The following is a 25,125-nucleotide window of genomic DNA, read 5'->3' as shown; positions in this document are numbered from 1 at the left end:
AAATATGGTGTCCCAGGTCATTGCAACATCAGAAAGCAGAAAGAATTAACAATTATCATTGAGTAAGAATGGCCAGATTGATTGTGTCAAAGGCTGCTGAGAAGCCAAGTAAAATGAAAACAAGTGAGATGGGGGAAAAATGACAGCATGGAGGTTTTGAGTGATCTTGATTAGTTCAAAGAACTGTTATAGTGAATTGAAGAAAGAATGATGATTACAAGTAAGTAGAGTTAATAACTATAAACGATAACTACATATTTTACTGGAAAAGGAAACAGGGAATTGGAGTATTTGGTGGAAAGGAATATGAGAAATTTTGTTTTGTTTAATATGTCTGAAGCAACACATCTTTGTAAGTTACTTGGAATGATCCAATATAGAGTAAAATTCATGATAGAAAATATAGAAGGAGTCATTGCAATAGAGAAATTTCAGTATGAAGAAAGATGGGATAAAAACCAGAAACAGTGTGATCAGCCCTTGATAAAGGCAGAAACACTTGATATACTGTAGCAGAAATAAAGGCTTTCAGAATAGGTTACAACTCTCCTCCACTCGCTTTACTGGACCAAAGGGTGTAACGTGAATGTATGAGTTTGTGCGTGTGCAAATCGTTTTTTACATTAACAATCTGTTGACTTAAAACTTACTGAAATAAAAAGGTTTTGTATTTTCTTAATGTTGTAACTTGAACTGTGAATGTCATAGTAGGTTAAAAGATCATGAATCTAAATAGTATTTAAGATAAATCTATAAGATTTTAGAAGTATACATTGTCTGTGTTTCTGCTTTAAAGACACAGTTTTCAAGGTCTCTTTTGGAGAAGAATAAGATTATTCCACAATTTTTTAAAACTCTTATACTCTAATTTTATGGAGAAGACTATTTATTTCATGACGGCCTGGTATAATAATTAACTAATCAGACAGCAAGCAAATCAGAGAGAAAAAAAAGAAAACAAAAATGAAAAAGTAACAAAGGCTGGTAATGGATTATGTTAATGTGTTTGATTGATTCTTTTTGCGTTACTCATTTGTAAGAGTTAAGAGGTTTTCCTTTTTAAAGATAAGATATATAATACTCTAAACAGTGAATGTTATACTGACAAAAGTAGAGAACTGTTGGATTTATCAAGGAGTAGTTTATCTATGCTTGCTTTGGGGAAGTAAAATTAAATAAAACATAAATTACTCAGAAGTGTAATCTATTCTGTATATCTTATGCTATGATTTATGACTGCTCTTTTTCTATTTATTCGCTCTTTGTCATTTTGCTTGCTTTTCATTAGTTTTTTTAGTTGTGGCTGTAATTTTTATAGACAACAGAGTTTTTATGTCTCTGGTATCTAATCAACTGTCACATTTCCAATGGGGTAAATGATTGAAGACCTCTCCCCTCTTGAATTGCTGTAACTGCCATAAAGAATCTTTTGGAATAAATTTATTATAGCTTTGCATAAAAAGAATTAATTCTTGTAAGATAGAGGTAGCATCTGTTTCCTTAATTTAAACTCTTTAGTCTCCTGTTATTTTTAAATTTTTTTATTATTTGATTATAAATAATATTCCTCTGAACCTAGGCAATATTTTGTTATCCATTGCAACTTGTTTTTTCCTTTCACATTTTGCTACAGAAAATAAAAGTAAATGTTTATACACATAAACAGACACTACTATTTATTTATCTTAAGAGTCAGTAGGTATACTTATTAGAAAGTTGTGAGAAAGGGTTCTCCTTGTTGTCTCTAAAGAGATAAACAACACCAGTTCTAAGACATGAAGCAAAGTTTATCTGTATATTTCCAACCTTTTAAATAATTTCTGACTGTGATAAAACTGAATTTCCCTGAAGACTTTTGACTTGATCATACATGGAACTGTCCTTTTTGAGAGCACCATGCTTCTACTCTCTAAATCACTCATTAGAAAAGTGCACACCAAAATGGATACTTATGTATACTTTAAAATACGCATATAACAAATAAATATATATGTACCTATTACAAAGATCCATTTTATGAAATGAGTTAAAACCAGTGGAAACAATAGTTACAAAATGTTAAAATGTGTTGTTTATTGCATAGTGACATGTTCCTTTGTTGCATCTTTGAAAAAGGAAATATAGAAAAATAAGTGAATCAAATTGAGTAGCCTCCTTGTGATATGTATATTTGTATACATAATCACCCATTCTTTTAAATGAAATTTCCATATTTTTTCCAATTCTTTTGAAATTTTAAACCCCCTAGGTATCCAAGAAAAACATGAAAACTATTATGCAAAATTCTGTTCCTTACTTATTTAAAAAGATAATAGAAATTATTCACCATTTCTTAGAGTATATCTCAATTATGTATTTCTTTGATTTTACCTTTTCCTCTGGTCCTTTCTATTGCAAAGTCAATTGAATTTATTTCAGTATTAGCTATTCTATTTCAATAAAAAATATTTACTGGCTCCAAAACCCAAGAAAAACCCGTATGATGTTTTCTGATCATCATATGGCTTTTCCTAAGAACCTTGAGATGCTTAGTAGCTTTGAAAATCATGCAAAGGCTGGAAAATTCTAGATTCAATTAAACTTTTTAAAACTCTGGCTGGACATTGAGGTAAATAGGAAACCATCTGCAGAAATAAACTTTGCACTTATTTCTCATCAGTAAGAGAAGAAGCATAGTATCAAACACAATTAGAGTAGTCTGAACTCTACAATTTACTAGAAAAATGATTAGCATGTTGATTCTCAATTTACTCATTTGTCAAAAAATAATAATGATATTTACTGCATAAGGATATTATAGAAATTAAATGAGATAAAATATGTGTTTGGTGACTGAAGAAAGAAATAAATGCATGTTAATTCTAATTCCCCCACTCTTCTTCCTTTCTCAGGTTTTTAATAGGAATCTTCAGAATTGCTGTATTCAGAACATTTTAATGATCTTCAAGTTTAGACAGCAAATAAGGAAACAACATACATTCACAGTAGAAATATCCCTGTGTATGTTCATATCTGGCTAGCCTAGATTTGCAGGAAAACTGGATATTTCACTATCTCTATGACCTTTGAAAAATCACTTAACTTCTTTGAACCTGTTTATCCCTCTGCATAATATAATTAATAACCCCTACCTTGCAATTGTATTTTTTAAGATTAGAAATACTGTACAAAAAGTGCGTATAATGACATGTAATTCATTAATATTAGTTATGGAAGCAATAGCCCTACCTATATCTAAAGACATTTTTATGAAAAGAAAATGTGCTTTATTTTCCCCCCTGCACATATGTTGCTTGAAAACATATATAAAGTTATGTTTGTAATGTACCCAGGTTGAGAGATGAGAAATGGAAAATAAATACATACTGTGTTTATGCCTATTGGACACTGTGATGAGTTAAACTTAAAAGTCTTTTACTAGTTAGTGTCACCAAAACATAATAATAATTTATTTTCTAATGTTAATCAATATTGTTTCACTAATCAAGATAAAGCAGCTTTACCAATCAGAATTAAAACCCTATGTGTAATGTGTAGCCTTAGGAACAAATGAGTCAATAGAATGTACACCTCTATTCTGATGTAATAGTTTAGATGAGATACACACGTAGGAGCAGCTCCCATTTTTGATGACAAAAGAGTGGGCAAGGAGGGTATGAAGAAAAGGCATATCATGAAAAAGATGGAGCCCTGGTCACATTCTTGGCTTCCTCTGGTATGTGTCCTATTATATATGATGATTTTTGAGTACTAGTTTAACTCCAAGCTCCCAACATTTCAGCAAACAGGTGAAATAGGTGGGCAGGATCAAAGGGACCAATTGCCACATCATCTGTCATTGGTTAATGGCTATCTACCTATTATTGGCTAATAGTGATCATTGGCTATTTCCATCTTGAGAGAGGATGCCCAAGCTCTGAGAATATCTGGTATCAGAACCTACATTGGAAGATTCAGAAAAATCCGGTGCATGGTTTTCCAATTCATTCTTTGCCCCATTACCAAAATAGATGTTTCCCTTCCTTTTATAAGAGCCTGGTGTTAGGATAAACTTTTATTGAATATAATTTGTTTAGGCAGGATTTCCATAAATTTTTTCTCTTCTTTTACTTCTTTATTTATTTCAGTAGCCAAATGAAACACAATTATTAATTTATTCATAAAACTTCATTTGTTTCCCAATTTTGGCAAAGTGTTTTTTTGTTTGTTTGTTTAACTTTCCAATCTTAATATATGACCCAGCTCTCTCTCTCTTCTCTTGTTACTAACATGTTATACTTGCCTATTGTTGTTTCCCAATTTCCTAATTCCCTATCTTACATTCTTAGTAATACGTGGATTAGTGAAAATGTTGATAGTGATTTTAATTCAAATGAACAGGCTCTTAATATCCCTCATAATAAATGTACACATACACAATTCTATCTATCGTTTCAGAGGTCAGAGCCACCTTCAAGCTTATGTTTGGATACCCTGAGACGGCAGACACCCTGGGTTAACAATGTTGTGCATGGATAATTTTGCAACATTACAAGTTATTTTAAAGACACAAGACTCTGAATCAGGGAAAATTAATTACTCTTCTTCTTCTAAGTTGAGTGAACTTGGTGTTTTATCAAATCACCTGTGTCCTACATACCTCATCAATAAAATGAGGTGGTTTTTTCACTTGGTGTGTGGATTCTCCTTAGCTCCAATTATCAAAGGTTCCATAATTCCAATTGCTAAATGGTATTAATTCAAAACTCTGTACTATTCAGTAATATATCTTATCCTTCTATAGAAGTTTGAAATCCCATGCTTTGAGCTCTTAAGAATACCGTAAGGATGGCCACAGAATATGTATATTCATCAGAGAATGATCATATTATTGTATCTTAGGTCAGATAGATGATAGCTTGATAGATAACTAGCTGGCTAGCTAGCTAGCTAGTTAATTAGGTAGATAGATAGACAGATATGTAGATAGTTAGATCAATCATCAAAACAGGGAAGCAGAGAATTAATAATTGAAATGTTCTAAAAATCTTTTAAATATTCTATTGAGATTAAGTATTTTATATATATTATCTAATTTGATCCTCATAAAACTTTTGCGTGGTAGTACAACTTGATTTGATAGATGAAGAAATTGAATTTCAGAGAAATTGACATTCTTATAGTCATATAACCATGACTCAGTAAGTTGTGGAAATGGAATTTAGACCCATGACCCAGCATTTTCCACCAGCAAATTTACCTTAAAAAGAGTGTTTGATTAAAACAAACAAACAAAAAATGTGAATAAGTAATAAAACATGGGTTGCAATGTTTAATTTTAACACAGAATTTTTCAGTCAATCGTAGCTACGAAAATAGCATCCCATGTAATTACCTGAGGCGGAAGCAGTGGCAGTCTTATAAAGGCCAGAAGCATACTCAAGTCATTGCATCTCCTCTGCATGTCATATTTGACCCACATCATTAATGCATGGAAGATGGTTTCTTCATCGGGGACATTGACATCATCACTGGCCAGGAGTTTATGGAGCTCCTCAGCTGGAAGCAGTAAAAACTCTTGATTTCTCATAACTTCCATTATGTTTTCCTACAGGGAGAAAAGAGCCTGGCATAAATTCGACCTCGGTTTTATTTAGCTAGCAAAGCACCTCAGAAAGAAATGAGAAAAGTAGTCAACAACCTTTGTTCTCATTATAACATAATCCTTGAGACTTAATCCTTCAGAAACTGGAAGCTGTTAAGATGAAAGCATTGTAATTGTAATTGAAGTGTAAATGTATCCAAGACAGCACAGATCTTGTAATAACTGGAGGGTTATAATGTTGAGCTTTGTTATGCAGGCAAAATATAAAGTGATTAAATGTTCAAGTTTCAAGTGGACTGCTAGGTAAAATTTGGTGAATATTAAAAGAATAGAATTTCAACTTTTTAAAAACTTGACTACATATACATCCATCAGAAAGTGGGAATAAAATTACACAGAAGTAACACCGTAAGATGCATCAGTTTATTCAGAAAGGGAAAGAGAGAAGAGGTAGGCCATAGGTATCACAAAATCCCATATGTTTCACCCTTTTATTATCTCTCAAACCTCCCTCCTCGCATGACAGTTTCTCTGGCTTAATTCAGAGTCCCATTTGTTTTCTTGCAGATTGCTGCCATACCCCCCTAGTTACTCTGCCTGATTCTACCCTTAGCTTCTCTAGTGGACCTTCCGTACTGATACTAGAGGATATTTCTAAACTTCAATGTGCTCATGGCACTACTCTAAAGTTTTTGTTTCAATTTGCTTTTTTTTTTTGTTCAAATCTTTTGGTTAAACACACTGGTTCTTCACAATCTGACCTCTTCCTGATTCTAACACTTCATCTCCAAACTTATTGGCACACCAGCCACAAAATTACTCTTCTTTCAATTTGCCTTATCCTCACTCCATTGCTTAAAATGACTATTAGCCATCTTGTTTTCCTAATTTGTGTCATTTTTCAAGATTCAATTCAAAAATTAAATAGGGATAGGATATATATATATATATATATATATATCTGGTGCTCTAGATTCTGGACATAGCAGGTGAACAGTACTTATTTGTTGAATAGATATATTGATCTTTGTAGAGAAAAATAGATTTTGGAAATAGTACAGAGCAGTGCAGTGTTTTTCAAACACTTTTAGAAAACTACTTGTCAAAAATCTTCTTACATTTCATCACAAAGTCTTCTGTGTTTGATAAATGGTTAGAGAAGACAGAGATTTGACTGCTGGCCTTCACTTTTGTTCCACCTTTTTCTATGTCTCCTGAGACAACTCCAAGGAATATATAACTAAGGCTTCTCAGATGGTAGCTTTAAAGCCACAGTTGTGGCAGAAATCTCAATAGGATGGTTATTTTAGGGTAAAGCCTGAAGTAGAGTGGGACTAGATCTCTTCCCCAAAGGGCATTGTGACTATGCTAAAACATAGCAGAAGAGTCAGCAAGTGACCATTAATCTGTATGTCAGAGCAGATTCAAACCTGTTTTCTGAAGAGACACTTGACCTATGTTATGAGTGTATCCTTAGAATTGAATCCAAGGCTTGAAGTGCCTTCAGCTTTCACAAAAGCAGTCAACTTTACTTTTAGGTCATTGGTTTTTTTCTTTACCTTTAAATGACATCACATAATAGCTGATTTCATGAAGGTTTTTTTGCCCCCTGTGTTTCCTCTGTGTCTAATACAGTGCTGTGTAAATTATAGATGTCCAATACCTATTTACTTAATGAATGAACTGTGTGCCCTGAGATTTAGTGCCACCAAATTTCTCTAAAGAGCTACAATAAGATAAAGAAGTTTTTGAAGAATATTTAAAGGACTTTTTGTCCATCTATTTTTCCAGTTACTCAAAAATCTATGGGTCTATTAAACTACACACAGAATTGTACAGCTAGACCATCAGTATATAACGAGGGGTACCATAAAAAAGCAGCTCTATGAAACTGTCAACAGTGTCTATCATAAAAATATTGTTCGAGGCATATTTCATTATATTTTATAGTGTCCTCTTTATGATGACCCTTGGGAGAAATTTCTTTTAGGTTTTAGTAGTAGGAATAATTGCACTTCTCCTGAGTAAATTGGTTTGGTTTTATCATGGATGCTGTAAATTATGAAATTGATCAGATTTCTCTTTTTATTTGGCCTCTAGAAAACTTAGAGTCAAATTGAAATCTAGCTGATAGGAAGGTTACAGCCTTTTATAGTTTGATTTCTTTTTCAGACAGTTCTGACAATAGCTTCATTTAATATCACTACAGCAGATTTCTTTTTTCTTCTTTTATTCTTGCACTTAATTTAGATTATATTCTCATAATTTTGTATCTTTATAAATTATACTACATCTTTTGGAAACAAGCAATGTTGTTTGTAGATATTGCTATAAATAAACTGGGCATTAGAAGACAGTATCAGATATTACTGAATCCATCACACTGATGCATAAATTATATTGTCTTTTTTTTCTTTATATACGTTGGAGTTCTAAAGGTCCCTTAGCTCTTTTTTCTTTTTTTCTCCATCAAGTCTCCCTTCAATGATATCTTGACTAATATTCCCGTGTTATTTGCAATCTAGCTTCTGGAAGCTATTTTAGTTTCATTATCTTTTATTCACTGAAGAAGAAAAAATATCAATTCACACTAGTTTCCTTATACCTTAGCTAATTCCTTGTTGTCTGAGCAGATCAAGTAATGAGAAGCATCAAAACTCTTTGGCCTGTTTACTTTTTGTACAATACCTTTATTTTAAGTTTATCCAATCATTCATTCTACACAGAGTTATTGAACACCTAATATTTGGTCCTGTATAATTGTAGTAAGGAGAACAAAATGGATGTGCATCAAAAAGCTTACCACACATGGGACACCTAGACAATATGCAAAGCCTAGAAAATGACTGTCATCAAGTCTGTAAAAGCTTATTTTTCAAATAGACTTAGAATATTAGGTAGGAGTATAAATTAGAAAATGAGAAACAGAAAGAAATGTATTCTGACCAGGGGAGACCATATAAACAAAGGCACATAATATGTTATGAAGTGCCATGTTTGGTATGTCAACTTGATTGACAATGAATACAGAAAAAGTCATAGAAATTAATATTGAAAGTGTAATTTAGACCATATAATGGAATAAGTTTATTGTAAAACTTTAACAGTGTCTCCATTATATGGGAATATCTGTGTACATACATCTTTTACACATAGATTGAAATGTTCATTTTAAAGATTTTACCACCAAATTTAAGTTGCCACTGCATAGGACACAACATAAGACAATAATCCATATTAATTACATGAATAAAGACTAAAGTGTACTATTTTTGCTACTTTATAATATTTTAAATAATTTTTCTAGCTATAAAAATTCATAGTTTTGTTTTATTCTAAGTAGACAGATATTACCCTTTTTAATTATTATTTCCTGAATTTGACATAAATGTATTTTCTAATATTCATTTACCTCTGTCTCTTAATTCTATTATTGTTTTTCCCTCATCTTATTGTTGCTAATATATCAAATAGCAGTAATTCATTTGATATTCCATTAGAAATTCATTTTTTTACACCATTTAAAAAGTTAGATAACAATTAATGGTAACATCAAGTCAAGGAAAATATAAGTAAATTCCTTCAATTGTCACATTTTAGTTATTGGTTTAGTTTAAAATATGGATATTAAACTGTAGTTAAATATTTTATTAATGATCAAGTAAGTTTAACATAAACTTTAATGTTGTTCACTTCTTTAACAGCTGTTACCAAAGCAACACATTATCTACTTATTATGGTTAACTCAAGGAAAACTCACTGCTATGAAAGTCTACTGAGATAATACCTATGTCTCACCATCTTGCACTTTGCAACTAGTGGTAAGTTAGAGGAACCTCCCAATCACTGTTTTAAGCATTATGGTGGGAAGGTTAATCCTTTGCCAGACCAGTATAGAATCTCTGGCTTGATTTCAAATCACCAGAGGGTATGGAATTTATTTAATTGCCATTTAAAAAGTTATTGGTTAGGAAGTTGAATACTTAGGAAGCTCATACTGTCAAATAAATGGAAAACTGGAAGGCGAGCTTGGGAATTGGTTACATCTTCTGGTTGAGGCTTATTATCTAAGTATGAAAAATGTAAATTTTTGGTCTAAAGTTATAGGATTATAAAGTTATAATTCCATCAGCATCCTATGCCAGCAAAGCTTTGAGAGTTTCTGATACATGTTTGATTCTACTATTGGCAGGAGTAAGATTGAAACATGCATCTCTTGACTCCTGAAGCAGTGTCTTTTCTGTTACAACATGTACTGGATTGAATAGTGTTTCCCAAAACTTCAAGTTCACTTGGAACCTCAGAATGTAACCTTATTAAGAAATGGGACGTCATTACAGATGTAATTAGTTAAGATAAGGCCTTACTGGATTGGAGTGGACCCTAATCCAATGGCGGGGTGCTTATAGGGAAAAAACTAGGAGAGATGCAGTCATACAGAGAGGAGAACCCCATGAGAAGACAGAGGAGACACAGGGGGAAGAAGGCCATGTGAAATTGGAGAAACAAAGATAAAAGTAATACTGACACAAGATTAAATAATGAAGAGAGCTTTACCTCCTCTTTCTCAAACTCACATGGTATCGTCTTCCTGGATAGAGATTCTTCATAAAATCTAGTCAAATTATATTGAATATCAATGTCATTATTGTACGTGAAGGTTAGAATAGAATCCTTCTTCAAGAAAGAGCTAGATTGCAACCCTTGTATAGTGGCTACATTTCTTCCTACCTGTACCATCACTCTTTGATGACTGAAACTGGTCTTTTACCTGTATATATGTATTAAGCCAAATGGAAACTCATTTTCATAAGGCAGACCAAATAGGAGTTGTTTGTTCGCTTTTTTCTACTTTAAGATGTTCTATAGTAATTCTTTAAAGGACAAACTTCTAGTGTAGAAAAAGTGTCATTAGTAATCAAAAACTGAAAATAAAAATGAAAATAATATACACTTTAGCCTATTAGGGTTGTAGTGATTTCAAAACAATTATGAACAGTACTTCTGAAAGCATGAGTTGATACGCTACCATTGAAAAGTGATTTGTCATTGTGCATCTTAACAATTTAACCCAAGAACTCCAGTTTTAGGAATCTTTCCATAAATATATGAAGAAAAAGTTATAAATATATATATATATAAACACACACGTATATATATATACACACACATATATACAAATGTGTATATATGTATATATATATATACACACAATTATTCAGTACAGCATTATTTAAAATAGTAAAAAAATATAAAAAGCTAATAAATAAATGAATTCTTCCCTCCCAAAAATTGAGTAAAAATTAAAATAACACAGTGAACAATATTTCACAGAATTAGAACAAAAAATTTCACAATTTGTACGGAAACACAAAAGACCCCGGGTAGCCAAAGCAATCTTAAGAAAGAAATGTGGAGCTGGAGGAATCAGGCTTCCTGACTTCAGACTATACTACAGAGCTACAGTAATCAAGACAGTATGGTACTGGCACAAAAACAGAAATATAGATCAATGGAACAGGATAGAAAGCCCAGAGATAAACCTACGCACATATGGTCACCTTATCTTTGATAAAGGAGGCAAGAATATACAATGGAGAAAAGACAGCCTCTTCAATAAGTGGTGCTGGGAAAACTGGACAGCTACATGTAAAAGAATGTAATTAGAACACTCCCTAACACCATACACAAAAATAAACTCAAAATGGATTAAAAACCTAAATGTAAGACCAGACACTATAAAGCTCTTAGAGGAAAACATAGGCAGAACACTCTATGACATAAATCACAGCAAGATCCTTTTTGACCCAGCTCCTAGAGAAATGGAAATAAAAACAAAAATAAACAAATGGGACCTAATGAAACTTAAAAGCTTTTGCATGGTAAAGGAAACCATAAACAAGATGAAAAGACAACCCTCAGAATGGGAGAAAATATTTGCAAATGAAGCAACTGACAAAGGATTAATTTCCAAAATATATAAACAGCTCATGCAGCTCAATATAAAAAAAAAAACAAACAAACCACCCAATCCAAAAATGGGCAGAAGACCTAAATAGACATTTCTCCCAAGAAGATATACAGGTTGCCAACAAACACATGAAAGGATGTTCAACATCATTAATCATTAGAGAAATACAAATCAAAACTACAATGAGGGGCTTCCCTGGTGGCGCAGTGGTTGGGAGTCTGCCTGCTAATGCGGGGGACACGGGTTCGAGCCCTGGTCTGGGAGGATCCCACATGCTGTGGAGCAACTGGGCCCCTGAGCCACAACTGCTGAGCCTGCGCGTCTGGAGCCTGTGCTCCGCAACGGGAGAGGCCACGATGGTGAGAGGCCCGCGCACCGCGATGAAGAGTGGCCCCCGCTTGCCGCAACTAGAGAAAGCCCTCGCACAGAAACGAAGAACCAACATAGCAATCAATCAATCAATCAATCAATAAATCTTAAAAAAAAAACAAAAAACTACAATGAGGTATCACCTCACACAAGTCAGAATGGCAATCATCAAAAAATGTACAAACAATAAATGCTGGAGAGGGTGTGGGGAAAAGGGAACCCTCTTGCACTGTTGGTGGGAATATAAATTGATACAGCCACTATGGAGAACAGTATGGTGGTTCCTTAAAAAACTAAAAATAGAACTACCATATGATCCAGCAATCCGTCTACTGGGCATATACGCTGAGAAAACCATAATTCAAAAAGAGTCATGTACCACAGTGTTCATTGTAGCTCCATTTACAATAGCCAGGGCATGGAAGCAACCTAAGTATTCATTGACAGATGAATGGATAAAGAAGATGTGGCACATATACAAAATGGAATATTACTCAGCCATAAAAGGAAATTAAATTGAGTTATATGTAGTGAGGTGGATGTACCTAGAGTCTGTCATACAGAGTGAAGTAAGTCAGAAAGAGAAAAACAAATACCATATGCTAATACATATATATGGAACCTAAAAAAAAAAAAAAAAAAAGGTTCTGAAGAACCTAGGGGCAGGACCGGAATAAAGACGCAGGTGTAGAGAATGGACTTGAGGACACAGGAGGGGGAAGGGTAAACTGGGACGAAGTGAGAGAGTGGCACGGACATATATACACTACCAAATGTAAAATAGATAGCTAGTGGGAAGCAGTCGCATAGCACAGGGAGATCAGCTGGGTGCTTTCTATCCACCTAGAGGGACGGGATAAGGAGGGTGGGAGGGAGATGCAAGAGGGAGGAGATATGGGGATATATGTATACATATAGCTGATTCACTTTGTTATACAGCAGCAACTAACACAACATTGTAAAACAATTATACTCCAATAAAGATGTTAAAAAAAAAAAAGAGTTATCAGAAGAAAAAAAAAAAAAAAACAATAGTGAACAATAGAAAATGGGCTAATTGTACAATTGATGATTGCTTAAGCAAATTATGGTATATCCACTGTATTTAACTTTATACAACCATATAAAATTATGTGAATAAATATTTTTTAAAGTGAGAAGAAAAAAAAAAAAGTAATGCTGCCATAAGCCAAGGATTGCCAGGAACCACCAGGAGCTGAAAAAGCCAAGGAAAGATTCTTCCCTAAAAGTCAGAGAGAGCCTGGCCCTGCCAATATCTTGACTTCAGACTTTTAGCCTGTAGAACTGCAAGAGAATAAATTTCTATTGTTAGAAGTTACCCGGTTTGGGGTACTTTGTTATGTTAGCCCTAGGAAAATGACACATATCATAAGAGAAATTTTAAAATAGTTATGTTAAAAACTCTCACATAAACTTAAGAAAACATGGTAATTATTCCCAATCTTTTAAATGATCAGTTCTAGGCTCTTTATTTTATAGAATGATTCCTTTAAGAAATATTAGGTTTCCCATGAGCCAAGGAGCGTCAGGGACAGGAAAAAGTGGTCTACCCTCAGGATCAACTTCTCTTTATATATACTTTTCCCACTGCCTCTAGGATTTAAACTTTCTAAAAATACACAGCAGGGAGAGGCACCTTTCCCAATTATCAAAGGCTAAGAATAACACTTACTTTAATGTTGCCACACAGATTTTGCTGTCAAGACCCTTTCAGGTTAAAACCAATTTTCTTGGGCTTTTGATTATTTGGCTTCTGTGAATTTTTAATGCCTGTGTCAAAGTTGCTGCCTGAGCTCTTGAGCACTACCTGAGAGTTCAAAAGAAAGGGATTCATTAGGAGATAATAACACCTTGTTATTTTACAGATAGGAATGCTGAGGCTCAGAGGGGCTCATACATAGTCATACCATTAGTCAAGATATGGCTGAGAGTAGGAATTCAGTCGTTCATCCTATTATATTACCTGGGCTATCCACCCTTCCATTAATTTCCCCTTCTGGTTCTCCTCTGCCCATCTAGTTTGGACTTACTGGTTTACTTTGGTCTATGCAACATGCTTGCACCCTGATTCCTGAGTGCTTACTTAGATCTTATTTCCAATTCTTTCTTGGTATAACTGGGTTCCATGATATGGCTTGGTGACAATGGAGAGTCAATAGATTACCATTGACTTGGAGAGTTGGCCAAGATTTAGATCCCAACGCTGCTACCCACTGGCTGTGTGTTAGGAATTTGGTTCTTTATCTGTAAATGTGGATAAAAATAGTATTCACCTTAAAGCACTGTTGTGAGGATTAACTGTGAAGATTAAATACATTTACTGTTCTTAGAAAAGTAACTGACACATAGCAAATATTATATAAGCATTAGCCATTAACTGTTCTGCATCAGAATTTCCCTTCCTTTCAGGCTCTTATTGGTAGTTGTATTCATGTTCATATCTCTTTATCTTCCCTATTTTCTTTACTGATTATTCAGTCAACAAACTTTTATTGAGTGCTTTTTCTATGCCTAGTATGTTCTTAATACTAGGAATACAGAGCCAAAAAAAAAAAAAAGAAAAAGAAAAGTTCTGGCTTCTAAGAAACTTATTTTCCAATGAGGAGGACAATATGATGTTAAAAGAGAAATATATAATTTTTATGGCAAGAGAGAAAAAAATGAAAGATTTAATGGAATCCAATAGTTGAAAATGCAAATAGAATAAAGGAGATCAAAGAGGAGTTTGAATTAGGAGATACACACTTTTTCTCTCTGGAATAACAATTCCCAAGACAAAGAAATGTTTCTCATAGGATCATAGATTTGGAGAGTATTAAAGAAATGTTGATGTCATCTGGTCTAATACTCATATCATTATCTATCAGGGTTAAAAATGGGAATTTATGCGACTTCATATAATGTCAAATCGGAAACGATGTTTGAAGTCACTTAATTTAATGCTCACGGTATGTACTTCTGTGCAATGTTTACCCAGTGACTATTTTCAGTGATGGGAAATCCATTACCCTAGAAGAAAGCTCATATCATTGTTGAATAGCTCTGTCACAACACCATCCTCATTTTGAAGTAAAATTGGCTTTCTTGTAATTTTCTCATATTAATTCAGGGCAAATATACTATTATATTCTATTGATTGGCTTTATGAATACTTGAAGATTGATATTTTTTTTTTCTGTCTTATGTCTTTTAAAGGCTACAGAACTATTACTCTTTAATCTTTCTAAAGGATCTGAATCCTCAAAATCAGGAAAGAATGCTAAGTAGAAAGTACAATTTTCACTGAATTTCCCCTGAACTACCTGCTTTCTTTTCCGTACTCCTTCAGAAATAAAAACACAATAAAAAAATGTTTTTCACAGACTATATTGCTTATTTACATACATCTTTTTATCTTTCCCAAGACATTTTCTAAAGGCAGGAAAACAAATATGAAGCAATCACTGTCTAAAAACACATTTCAATAATTCAATTTATCTCTGTGTGTGTGTATATAACATATATATACTCATATACGTATTATATATATATATATAATTCAGAAAAGAAAACAAGGAAAAGAAATGTTTTCAAAGAGTTGTCAGTGTATTCAACTCTTCTTTTTCTTGTCAATTTTGTTATCAGTGCTTAGGAAATGACATAAAATCTAATTTCTTTAAGACTTTTAGTTATATATTAGGCCCTTTCTTAATAATAGCAGTGTACAAAATGGATATCAAACGTGTTTTGGATATATATATATCTTTTTCTGTGCTTTTCTCAATGGCAAAAAAACTTCTCAGATCCAAATCTGCCAGACTAAAGTGAATGGTTGCCAGTTTTATTAATTCTTTTTTTTAAACATCTTTATTGGAGTATAATTGCTTTACAATGTTGTGTTAGTTTCTGCTGTATAACAAAGTGAGTCACCTATACCTATACATATATCCCCATAACCCCTCCCTCTTGCATCTCCCTCCTGCTCTCCTTATCCCATAACTCTAGGTGGACACAAAACACCGAGCTGATCTCCCTGTGCTATGCAGCTGCTTCCCACTAGCTATTTAGTGGGATAGATATACATTTGGTAGTATATATATGTCCATGTCACTCTCTCACTTCGTCCCATCTTACCCTTCCCCCTCCCCGTGTCAAGTCCATTCTCTGTCTACATCTTTATTCCTGTCCTGCCCCTAGGTTCCTCAGAACCATTTTTTTTTTGGATTCCATATATATGTGTTAGCATATGGTATTTGTTTTTCTCTTTCTGACTTACTTCACTCGGTATGACAGACTCTAGGTCCATCCACCTCACTACAAATAACTCAATTTCGTTTCTTTTTAAAGCTGAGTAATATTCCATTGTGTATATGTGCCACATCTTCTTTATCCATTCATCTGTCGATGGACACTTAGGTTGCTTCCTTGTCCTGCTTATTGTAAATAGAGCTGCAATGAACATTTTGGTACAAGACTCTTTGAATTATGGTTTTCTCAAGGTATATGCCCAGCAGTGGGATTGCTGGGTCGTATGGTAGTTCTATTTTTACGTTTTTAAGGAACCTCCATACTGTTCTCCATAGTGGCTGTATCAACTTACATTCCCTCCAACAGTGCAAGAGGATTCCCTTTTCTCCACACCCTCTCCAGCATTTATTGTTTGTACATTTTTTGATGATTGCCATTCTGACTGCTGTGAGGTGATAACTCATTGTAGTTTTGATTTGCATTGCTCTAATGATTAGTGATGTGCATCCTTTCATGTGTTTGTTGGCAATCTGTATGCCTTCTTTGGAGAAATGTCTTTTAGGATAGAAGGATTTTCTAAAATCTTTCTTTTACAAATGTCTATCTTCTTCCCATTTCTGGATTGGATTTTTTGTTTTTTTGATATTGAGCTGCATGAGCTGCTTGTATATTTTGGAGATTAATCCTTTGTCAGTTGCTTCATTTGTAAATACTTTCTCCCATTCTGAGGGTTGTCTTTTCCTCTTGTTTATGGTTTCCTTTGCTGTGCAAAAGCTTTTAAGTTTCATTAGGTCCCATTTGTTTAATTTGGTTTTTATTTCCATTTCTCTAGGACATGGGTTGAAAAGTATCTTGCTGTGATTTATGTCATAGAATGGTATGCCTAACTTTTCCTCTAAGAGTTTTATGGTGTCTGGTCTTACATTTAGGTCTTTAATCCATTTTGAGTTTATTTTTGTGTACGGTGTTAGGGAGTGTTCTAATTTCATTCTTTTACATGTAGCTGTCCAGTTTTCCCAGCACCACTTATTGAAGAGGCTGTCTTTTCTCCACTGTATATTCTTGCATCCTTTATCAAAGATAAGGTGACCATATGTGCATGGGTTTATCTCTGGGCTTTCTATCCTGTTCCATTGATCTATATTTCTGTTTTTGTGCCAGTACCATACTGTCTTGATTACTGTAGCTTTGTAGTATAGTCTGAAGTCAGGGAGCCTGATTCCTCCAGCTCCGTTTTTCTTTCTCAAGATCGCTTTGGCTACTCAGGGTCTTTTGTGTTTCCATACAAATTGTGAAATTTTTTGTTCTAGTTCTGTGAAAAATGCCAGTGGTAGTTTGATGGGGATTGCATTGAGTCTGTAGATTGCTTTGGGTCGTATAGTAATTTTTACAATGTTGATTCTTCTAATCCAAGAATGTGGTATGTCTTTCCATCTGTTTGTATTGTCTTTAATTTCTTTCATCAGTGTCTTATAGGTTTCTGCATTCGGGTCTTCTGTCTCCATAGGTAGGTTTATTCCCAGGTATTTTATTCTTTGTTTTTCAAAGGTAAATGGGAGTGTTTCCTTAATTTCTCTTTCAGATTTTTCATCATTAGTGTATAGGAATGCAAAAGATTTTTGTGCATTAATTTTGTTTCCTGCTACTTTACCAAATTCATTGATTAGCTCTAGTAGTTTTCTGGTAGCATCTTTAGGATTCTCTATGTATAGTATCATGTTATCTGCAAACAGTGAAAGTTTTACTTCTTATTTTCTAATTTAGATTCCTTTTATTTCTTTTTCTTCTCTGATTGCTGTGGCTAAAATCTTCCAAAACTATGTTGAATAATAGTCGTGAGAGTGCTCAACCTTATCTTGTTCCTGATCTTAGTGGAAATGGTTTCATTTGTTCACCATTGAGAACTACGTTGGCTGTGAATATGTCATTTATGGCCTTTATTATGTTGAGGTAAGTTCCCTCTATGCCTACTTTCTGGAGGGTTTTTAATCATAAATCGGTGTTGAATTTTGTTGAAAGCTTTTTCTGCATCTATTGAGATGATCATATGGTTTTTATCCTTCAATGTGTTAATATGGTGTATCACATTGATTGATTTGCATATATTGAAGAATCCTTGCATTCCTGGGATAAAACCCACTTGATCATGCTGTATGATCCTTTTAATCTGCTGTTGGATTCTGTTTGCTAGTATTTTGTTGAGGATTCTTGCATCTATGTTCATCAGTGATATAGGCCTGTAGTTCTGTTTCTTTGTGACATCTTTGTCTTGTTTTGGTATCAGGGTGATGGGGGCCTCACAGAATGAGTTTGGGAGTGTTCCTCCATCTGCTATATTTTGGAATAGTTTGAGAAGGATAGGTGTTAGCTCTTCTCCAGATGTTTGATAGAATTTCCCTGTGAAGTCATCTGGTCCTGGACTTTTGTTTTTTGGAAGATTTTGAATCAGAATCTCAATTTCAGTGCTTATGATTGGTCTCTTTATATTTTCTGTTTCTTCCTGGTTCAGTCTCGGAAGGTTGTGCTTTTCTAAGAATTTGTCCAATTCTTCCAGGTTGTCCATTTTATTGGCATAGAGTTTTTTGTAGTAATCTGTCATGATCCTTTGTATTTCTGCAGTGTCAGTTTTTACTTCTCCTTTTTCATTTCTAATTCTATTAATTTGAGTCTTCTCCCTTTTTTCTTGATGAATCTGATTAATGTTTTATCAATTTTGTTTATCTTCTCAAAGAACCAGCTTTTAGTTTTATTGATCTGTGCTATTGTTTCCTTCATTTCTTTTTCATTTATTTCTGATCTGATCTTTATGATTTGTTTCCTTCTGCTAACTTTGGGTTTTTTCTTGTTCTTCTTTCTCTAATTGTTTTAGGTGTAAGGTTAGGTTGTTTATTTGAGATTTTACTTGTTTCTTGAGGTAGGATTGTATTGCTATAAACTTCCCTCTTAAAACTGCTTTTGCTTTATCCCATAGGTTTTGGGTTGTCGTGGTTTCATTGTCATTTGTTTCTAGGTATTTTTTGATTTCCTCTTTGATTTCTTCAGTGATCTCTTGGTTATTTTGTAGTGTATTGTTTGCCTCCATGTGTTTGTATTTTTTACAGCTATTTTTCCTGTAATTGATATATGGTCTTTTAGCGTTGTGGTTGGAAAAGATACTTGATATGATTTCAATTTTCTTAAATTTACCAAGCTTCATTTGTGACCCAAGATATGATTTATCCTGGACTTGAGAAGAAAGTGTATTCTGTTGTTCTTGGATGGAATGTCCTATAAATATCAATCAAGTCCATCTTGTTTAATATGTCATTTAAAGCTTGTGTTTCCTTATTTATTTTCATTTTTGTTGATCTGTCCATTGATGAGAGTGGGGTGTTAATGTCCCCTACTATTATTGTGTTACTGTCGATTTCCTCTTATGGCTGTTAGCATTTGCCTTTTGTATTGAGGTTCTCCTGTGTTGGGTGCATAAATATTTATAATTGTTATATCTTCTTCTTGGATTGATCCCTTGATCATTATGTAGTGTCTTTCTTTGTCTCTTGTAATAGTCTTTATTTTAAAGTCTATTTTGTCTGATATGAGAATTACTACTCCAGCTTTCTCTTGATTTCCATTTGCATGGAATATCTTTTTCCATTCCCTCACTTTCAGTCTGTATGTGTCCCTAGGTCTGACATGGACCTCTTGTAGATTAATTAATTCTTTACCATCCACTAAGTGTGGCTACTTCATTGGTAGAAAATTTTGCCCCCAAATATTAGGGTATGAATCTTAAAAAGAAGAATTTTATAATAATTCCCAAACTGTATCCCATATCAAAATAATTTCTGATAGTCATCTTTCAAGATTATCATATGGGAGAAAAGATAATTTTGTTTTCATAAGTCCCTTAAGAAATATATGTCTATGATTGGAAGTGTTTTCTGACAAAATGTTAGTAAAGAGATAAGATGAGTTAGAAATTGTAGTGGAAAAATCAATTATTTTTTAGTAAAAAGATTGAAAAACGTCCTAATTCTAATACTTGCTAGTCATGATTTCCCAGACAAAGACAATTATTCTAAGATATCATCTCTTCATCTTGAACAGGGGTTCTATAACAACAACTACCCTATAAACCTTTTGTGATTTGCTTTCAAGCAAAGTGATATTAGGAAGAAAATATTTTGTAAACCATATAATGTGATGCAAATTGTATGCAAAATTATTTTGGGGCTATTCTTTAACTCATAATCATTTGGTCAGCTTCTGATACTGGATACATACTGTTCAAAAGTTTTAATATGTGATACATTATTATCTACTAATATAAGGAAAGGGAACATGTAGAAATCATTTATAAACTTTACCACCAAGAAAAGTAGCCCAGTTAGCTAAACAATTACACTTTCTTTCTTTCTTTCTTTCTTTCTTTCTTTCTTTTTTTTTTTTTTTTTGTTTAACAGAAAAGCAACTATTCTCAAACATGTAATTGCTTTGTGAACTGTGTAACACTACATGTATAAATTATTAGAGTAGCCTATTAATATTAGGCATATTTATTCTTTAGGAGAACCTAAACCTGTCTCTTCCCCTTCCTTCATAAATTGCTATGCAGTAGTACTTGCCAGGTTTCTTTTAAGTGTCTTATAGAAATCATTGAGAACATTAGCAGTTGGAAAAGTTAGGAGGAAAGTGAAAATCTCTGCACAATTTTAATGAAAGCCACATGCTTGTGCCAGCCCATGGGAGAAATGGTATCATTGCCAATTAAATCATGAGACTTTAGCATACCTATATATTCAACGGTGTTTCTTTTCATTTCAGTAGAGTGTCCAGGCCACCTGATCATATAAATGTTTTCTTAATAAAGTTACAATGTTTGATGAAATTATAAAAATAATAATCTTTTACAACTTCATAAGGAAAAGAAAATTTTAATGCAAGGTAATATTTCTGTTTTTCCTCCTCACCGAAAATTGACTTTTAGAATTTATCAATACTTTGATATGTAAGAATGTATATTTTATCAGGTAGTGCTCAGTCTGTACTTACAGAAAATTGAAAGAAAGTTTATCCCTCGTCTTAACAGAAAACAATTTTTTCAGAAACAAAAATAATTGTTTTGTCAACCTAGATTTATATAGTCTTTTGTTCTTATGCCTGTAAGCATAAATGACTTGTCAGGAAATTCTGTTATATGCACAATCTGAAAAGGTCAGACAGTTGGGGTAAAAAGTATGTGTAGAAAAGAAAGAAGTCGGTATGCAATTTGCTTACATAACCACATTATTTTGCAGTAAAACACATTGGCTTTCTCCATCAAAGAATATATTACAATTTTGCAATCTTAAAATGGGTTCTACAGAAGCATATAAAATATTAATTGTAATTTTGCATTCATTTATTGCTTAATAAAATGATTTAGACTATTTCCTCTCTGGGGTGGACAAATTTACAAGTTGGTCACAACAAATATTAAAAGTCACAGTACAGTATAGTCTCTAATACTAAACCTATTTTAAAAAATTTTAAACAGCAGACATAATTGTAACCATTGTCAAAAAAATATCAAGTAAAAGTCAAAAGTAAGGTATAAAAATTTTTCACAAGAAAACAATGAAATGGAAATTAATGAAAGAATATACTTTATGTAAAATAATTGAGATAAAGAAGGATAATCCTCTTAATACTTATACAAGTATGTAATAAATATTCCTGTGTTTGCCAAATAATAATTTAGTGCATGTCATTAATTTATCTCTCAGCAAATAAAATAACCTTTAGCTACTTTATATATTGTTAAGTGCAATACATTAAATATGAAAGTTGGTGCCAAACATAATTCCATGGAATATTATTATATTTTCTTAATGAGATGCAGTAAAAAGAGACAAGAACTACTGTGAATAAAACAGACATTCACACCTCACATAGGCTATATACATTGCCATCCCAGAGAGTTTCAATATGGAAATGGCTATTCTTTATTTCTAAAAATATTCTAAATATACATTTTTACATTTGGTAAATCTATTAAATAACTTTTTTTCTGATTATTTAATGTAAAAAGAATGATTGGTTTGTATAGTTATTCCTTATTGCTGCTGTAACAAATCACTACAAATTTTTTGCTTAAGGAAAACATCCATTTATTATCTCACAGTTCTGGAAGTCAGAAGTCTAGGCAAAGTGTGGCTCAGCTGGTTTTCTGCTCCAGGTTTCACAAGACCAAAATTAAAATGTTGGCAAGGCTCCTTTATTTTGGGGGTATTCAAGAATGAATCTGTTTTGAGCCTCATTCAGGTTGTTGGGAGAATTCAGTTCTATGTGATTGTGGGACTGAGGTCCCCATTTCCTAGCTGTCTCTTGGCTAAAGGTCATTCTCAGCTTCCAGCCTTGCTTAGCTCATACTCCTTCTTCCATCTTAAAATACAGCAAAGGTAGGTTGAATCCTCAAACTTCTAATCTCTCCTACTCCCCTCAGCCTCATCTCTGCTCTTTGTTACTCTGACACATCTCTCTGACTCTTCTGGTTTCCTCTTTGTGTTTAGGCGCTCATGTCATAACACTTAATAATCCTAGATAATAGCTCTGTCTTAAAGTTTGTTGTTTAGTCAACTCCATTCTATCTGCAAAGTCCCTTCACAACAGTGTCTAGATTAACATTTGATTGAATACCCGGGGGATTTTGACAGAGAAAGGAATCTTTAGAATTCTGCCTACCAATTTCCCTCACTGTCAAGTTTATCAATTTTTCATGCTTGTTATTTAAAAACTTAATGGGAAAGCTGAGGGATGAAGCATAACCCTCACCAAGTTTATCATTCAGCTAAATTTACCATGTATATAAATATACTAAGCACTCTATTAGGAAACATAAATATAAAAATGAAAAGACACGGCCCTACCCTCAATGAAGTCAAAATATTGTTGAGGCTTTTTATGACTGAAGAAATGAGAAGGCAAATTTGGTTATTTGATCAATAGGATACTAATACTATTTAGTTGAGTTTAAATTCCTCAAAAGTGATACTCTTTTGATAATTAATTTACTTAGAAACAAACAATAAGACGTTATTTTAAAAATTGTTTACAGAAAACTTTCAATTCTCAAGGGAAACACTGATTCTTCTCTTTAGTTAGCCCCCAACTCCATGATCTTGATCACCTGTGGGCCAAATTAAAAATCCAACAAAGAGGCTCTTAGAAAGCTAGGGAAACAATTCATGGCTGTTTCTCATGGTCCTCTGGTGATGGGACCCTAAACTTTTGGACCCCAAATATACTGGGTTGTATCAAATGATGCTCTATGTTAGCTCTAAACAGACCCCTGTCAAACACAGACATCCTGCAATGCAGTGAGTAATTGAGACCAGTGACTTTTGTGAAAAAGTGTGTGGAGCCCATTCAAGATCACTTCATCTTAGAGCCTGAATAGAACTTTGAGACTTGGTTAATTTGCTGTCAAAACCACTAAACTTAGTGAGGAACAAGAGTGCCTTGTGGGGTGCGCCACTGGAGAACCCTTCCTCCAGAGCGCCCTGACTTTGTCTACAGAGGAGGAAAAGGCAGGCGATGGGAGGGCATGCACACCTGAGACCCGCTCCTTCCTTGGCTGATGATTGCTTGGGCTTTGACAAGCTAGGCACTGTGGTGAGGATGCTGCCACTGAAACCATGTCTGGACCACCCGGGCAGAGGCAATCACAGCCCTGCAAGCTACCTTGGTTGTCCTTTGTGTTTACAGTGATGGTGTGGTAACAGTAGGTGATGCGACTATTAACCAGATTTAGGTTTCTAGGATTGTCTGTAGCACCCCCACTAGTTACCAAGTCCAGTTAACTCCCCACAAGAGGTCATCCCCTCCTCTCTTCCCAATGAGTCTGGAGATGAATTGGAGAGCCCTGCCAACTTTTACAAGGACCTTCAGGCTGACTTTTAAAAATAAATAAACCTAGGATTTAGGCTAAGGTCCCTCTCTCCCCAGAGGTGAGCAGAGGCCCTATGTCAAGGTCAGGGCTTAATGGGGAGATGGGAGAGAATGCACTTCTTGGCCTTTTTGATACCAGTCCACAGGTGATTTTGATACTTGAGTCACCTGGTACCAGAAAAAGACAATGCTCTCTGGTTTGGGGTCTGAAATCACCACCGATGGGAAGACACTTGCTGAGGGCTGGCTATGAGTGGGTACTTTTGGACCTCTACACCTTCCATTGTTATGGCCCCTACTAATGAATGCATTATTGGTATGAATGTGTTCTCTATGTGTACTCCTGCTCATCTTTGTTCCCAAGCCCTAGTGGGAACTGCTGCAGTTAAGGCTCTATTAGTTGGATATGTGGAAGACTATGAACCAATCCAACTACCAGTGTCTAATGTCACTGTGTCCCTAAAGCAATATCAGCTGCCTAGAGAGAGGAGGGAGAGAGAGCCTACACTTATTGCTGAGCTTAAGGAAACCAAAGTCCTCTGTGAGACTGTTTCTCCATTCAGTAGCCCTGTCTGGCTTGTATGCAAGGCCTCAATATTCACCACTGGTTGTAAGAAGCTCAGTGCTGTCTGTCAAGCAGTATCTGACATGGTGAGTGTCATAGAGGCTGTTGCCCAAGCTGAAGGAATTACTATGCATCAACTGATGTAGCAAGTGCCTTCTTCAGCATCCTTCTGCACCTGGGTGATCAGGCTATTTGCCTTTATATGAAATGGGTTGCAAAACACCTTTAATGTCCTTCCACAAAGCTACTTAAAGTCCCTGGCTACTGCAGTCTACTGATAGGTCATGATCTAGAAAAAAATTTTGCACCAAGAGGGAGAACTAGCCTTCCACTATATTGGTAACATCTTCCTGCTAGGCTGAGACAAGGGCCCTGCCCAAAAATGCCTGGAAGCCCTGTTGACCCACATGTGGCAAAATAGTATTAACACACACAAGTTACGAGGACTTACAACTCAAGTAAAATTCCTGGGTGAAA

General features: G+C 34.2%; 1 protein-coding gene across 2 annotated transcripts in view; it reads right to left on the bottom strand.

Annotated features, from left to right (window-relative positions):
* KLHL1 (kelch like family member 1) overlaps positions 1–25,125 on the bottom strand; it is a 411,623-nt gene that overhangs the window by 143,669 nt on the left and 242,829 nt on the right. For both annotated transcript variants that reach the window (XM_061170762.1, XM_061170763.1), the window contains one exon: positions 5,375–5,587. In XM_061170762.1, the coding sequence (XP_061026745.1) occupies positions 5,375–5,587 (213 nt within the window). The remainder of the gene's footprint in view (positions 1–5,374; positions 5,588–25,125) is intronic.

The sequence above is a fragment of the Eubalaena glacialis genome, chromosome 16 (assembly GCF_028564815.1).
Source record: "Eubalaena glacialis isolate mEubGla1 chromosome 16, mEubGla1.1.hap2.+ XY, whole genome shotgun sequence".
In the NCBI taxonomy this organism is placed as follows: Eukaryota; Metazoa; Chordata; class Mammalia; order Artiodactyla; family Balaenidae; genus Eubalaena; species Eubalaena glacialis.
This window is presented reverse-complemented; position numbering and strand designations above follow the sequence as displayed.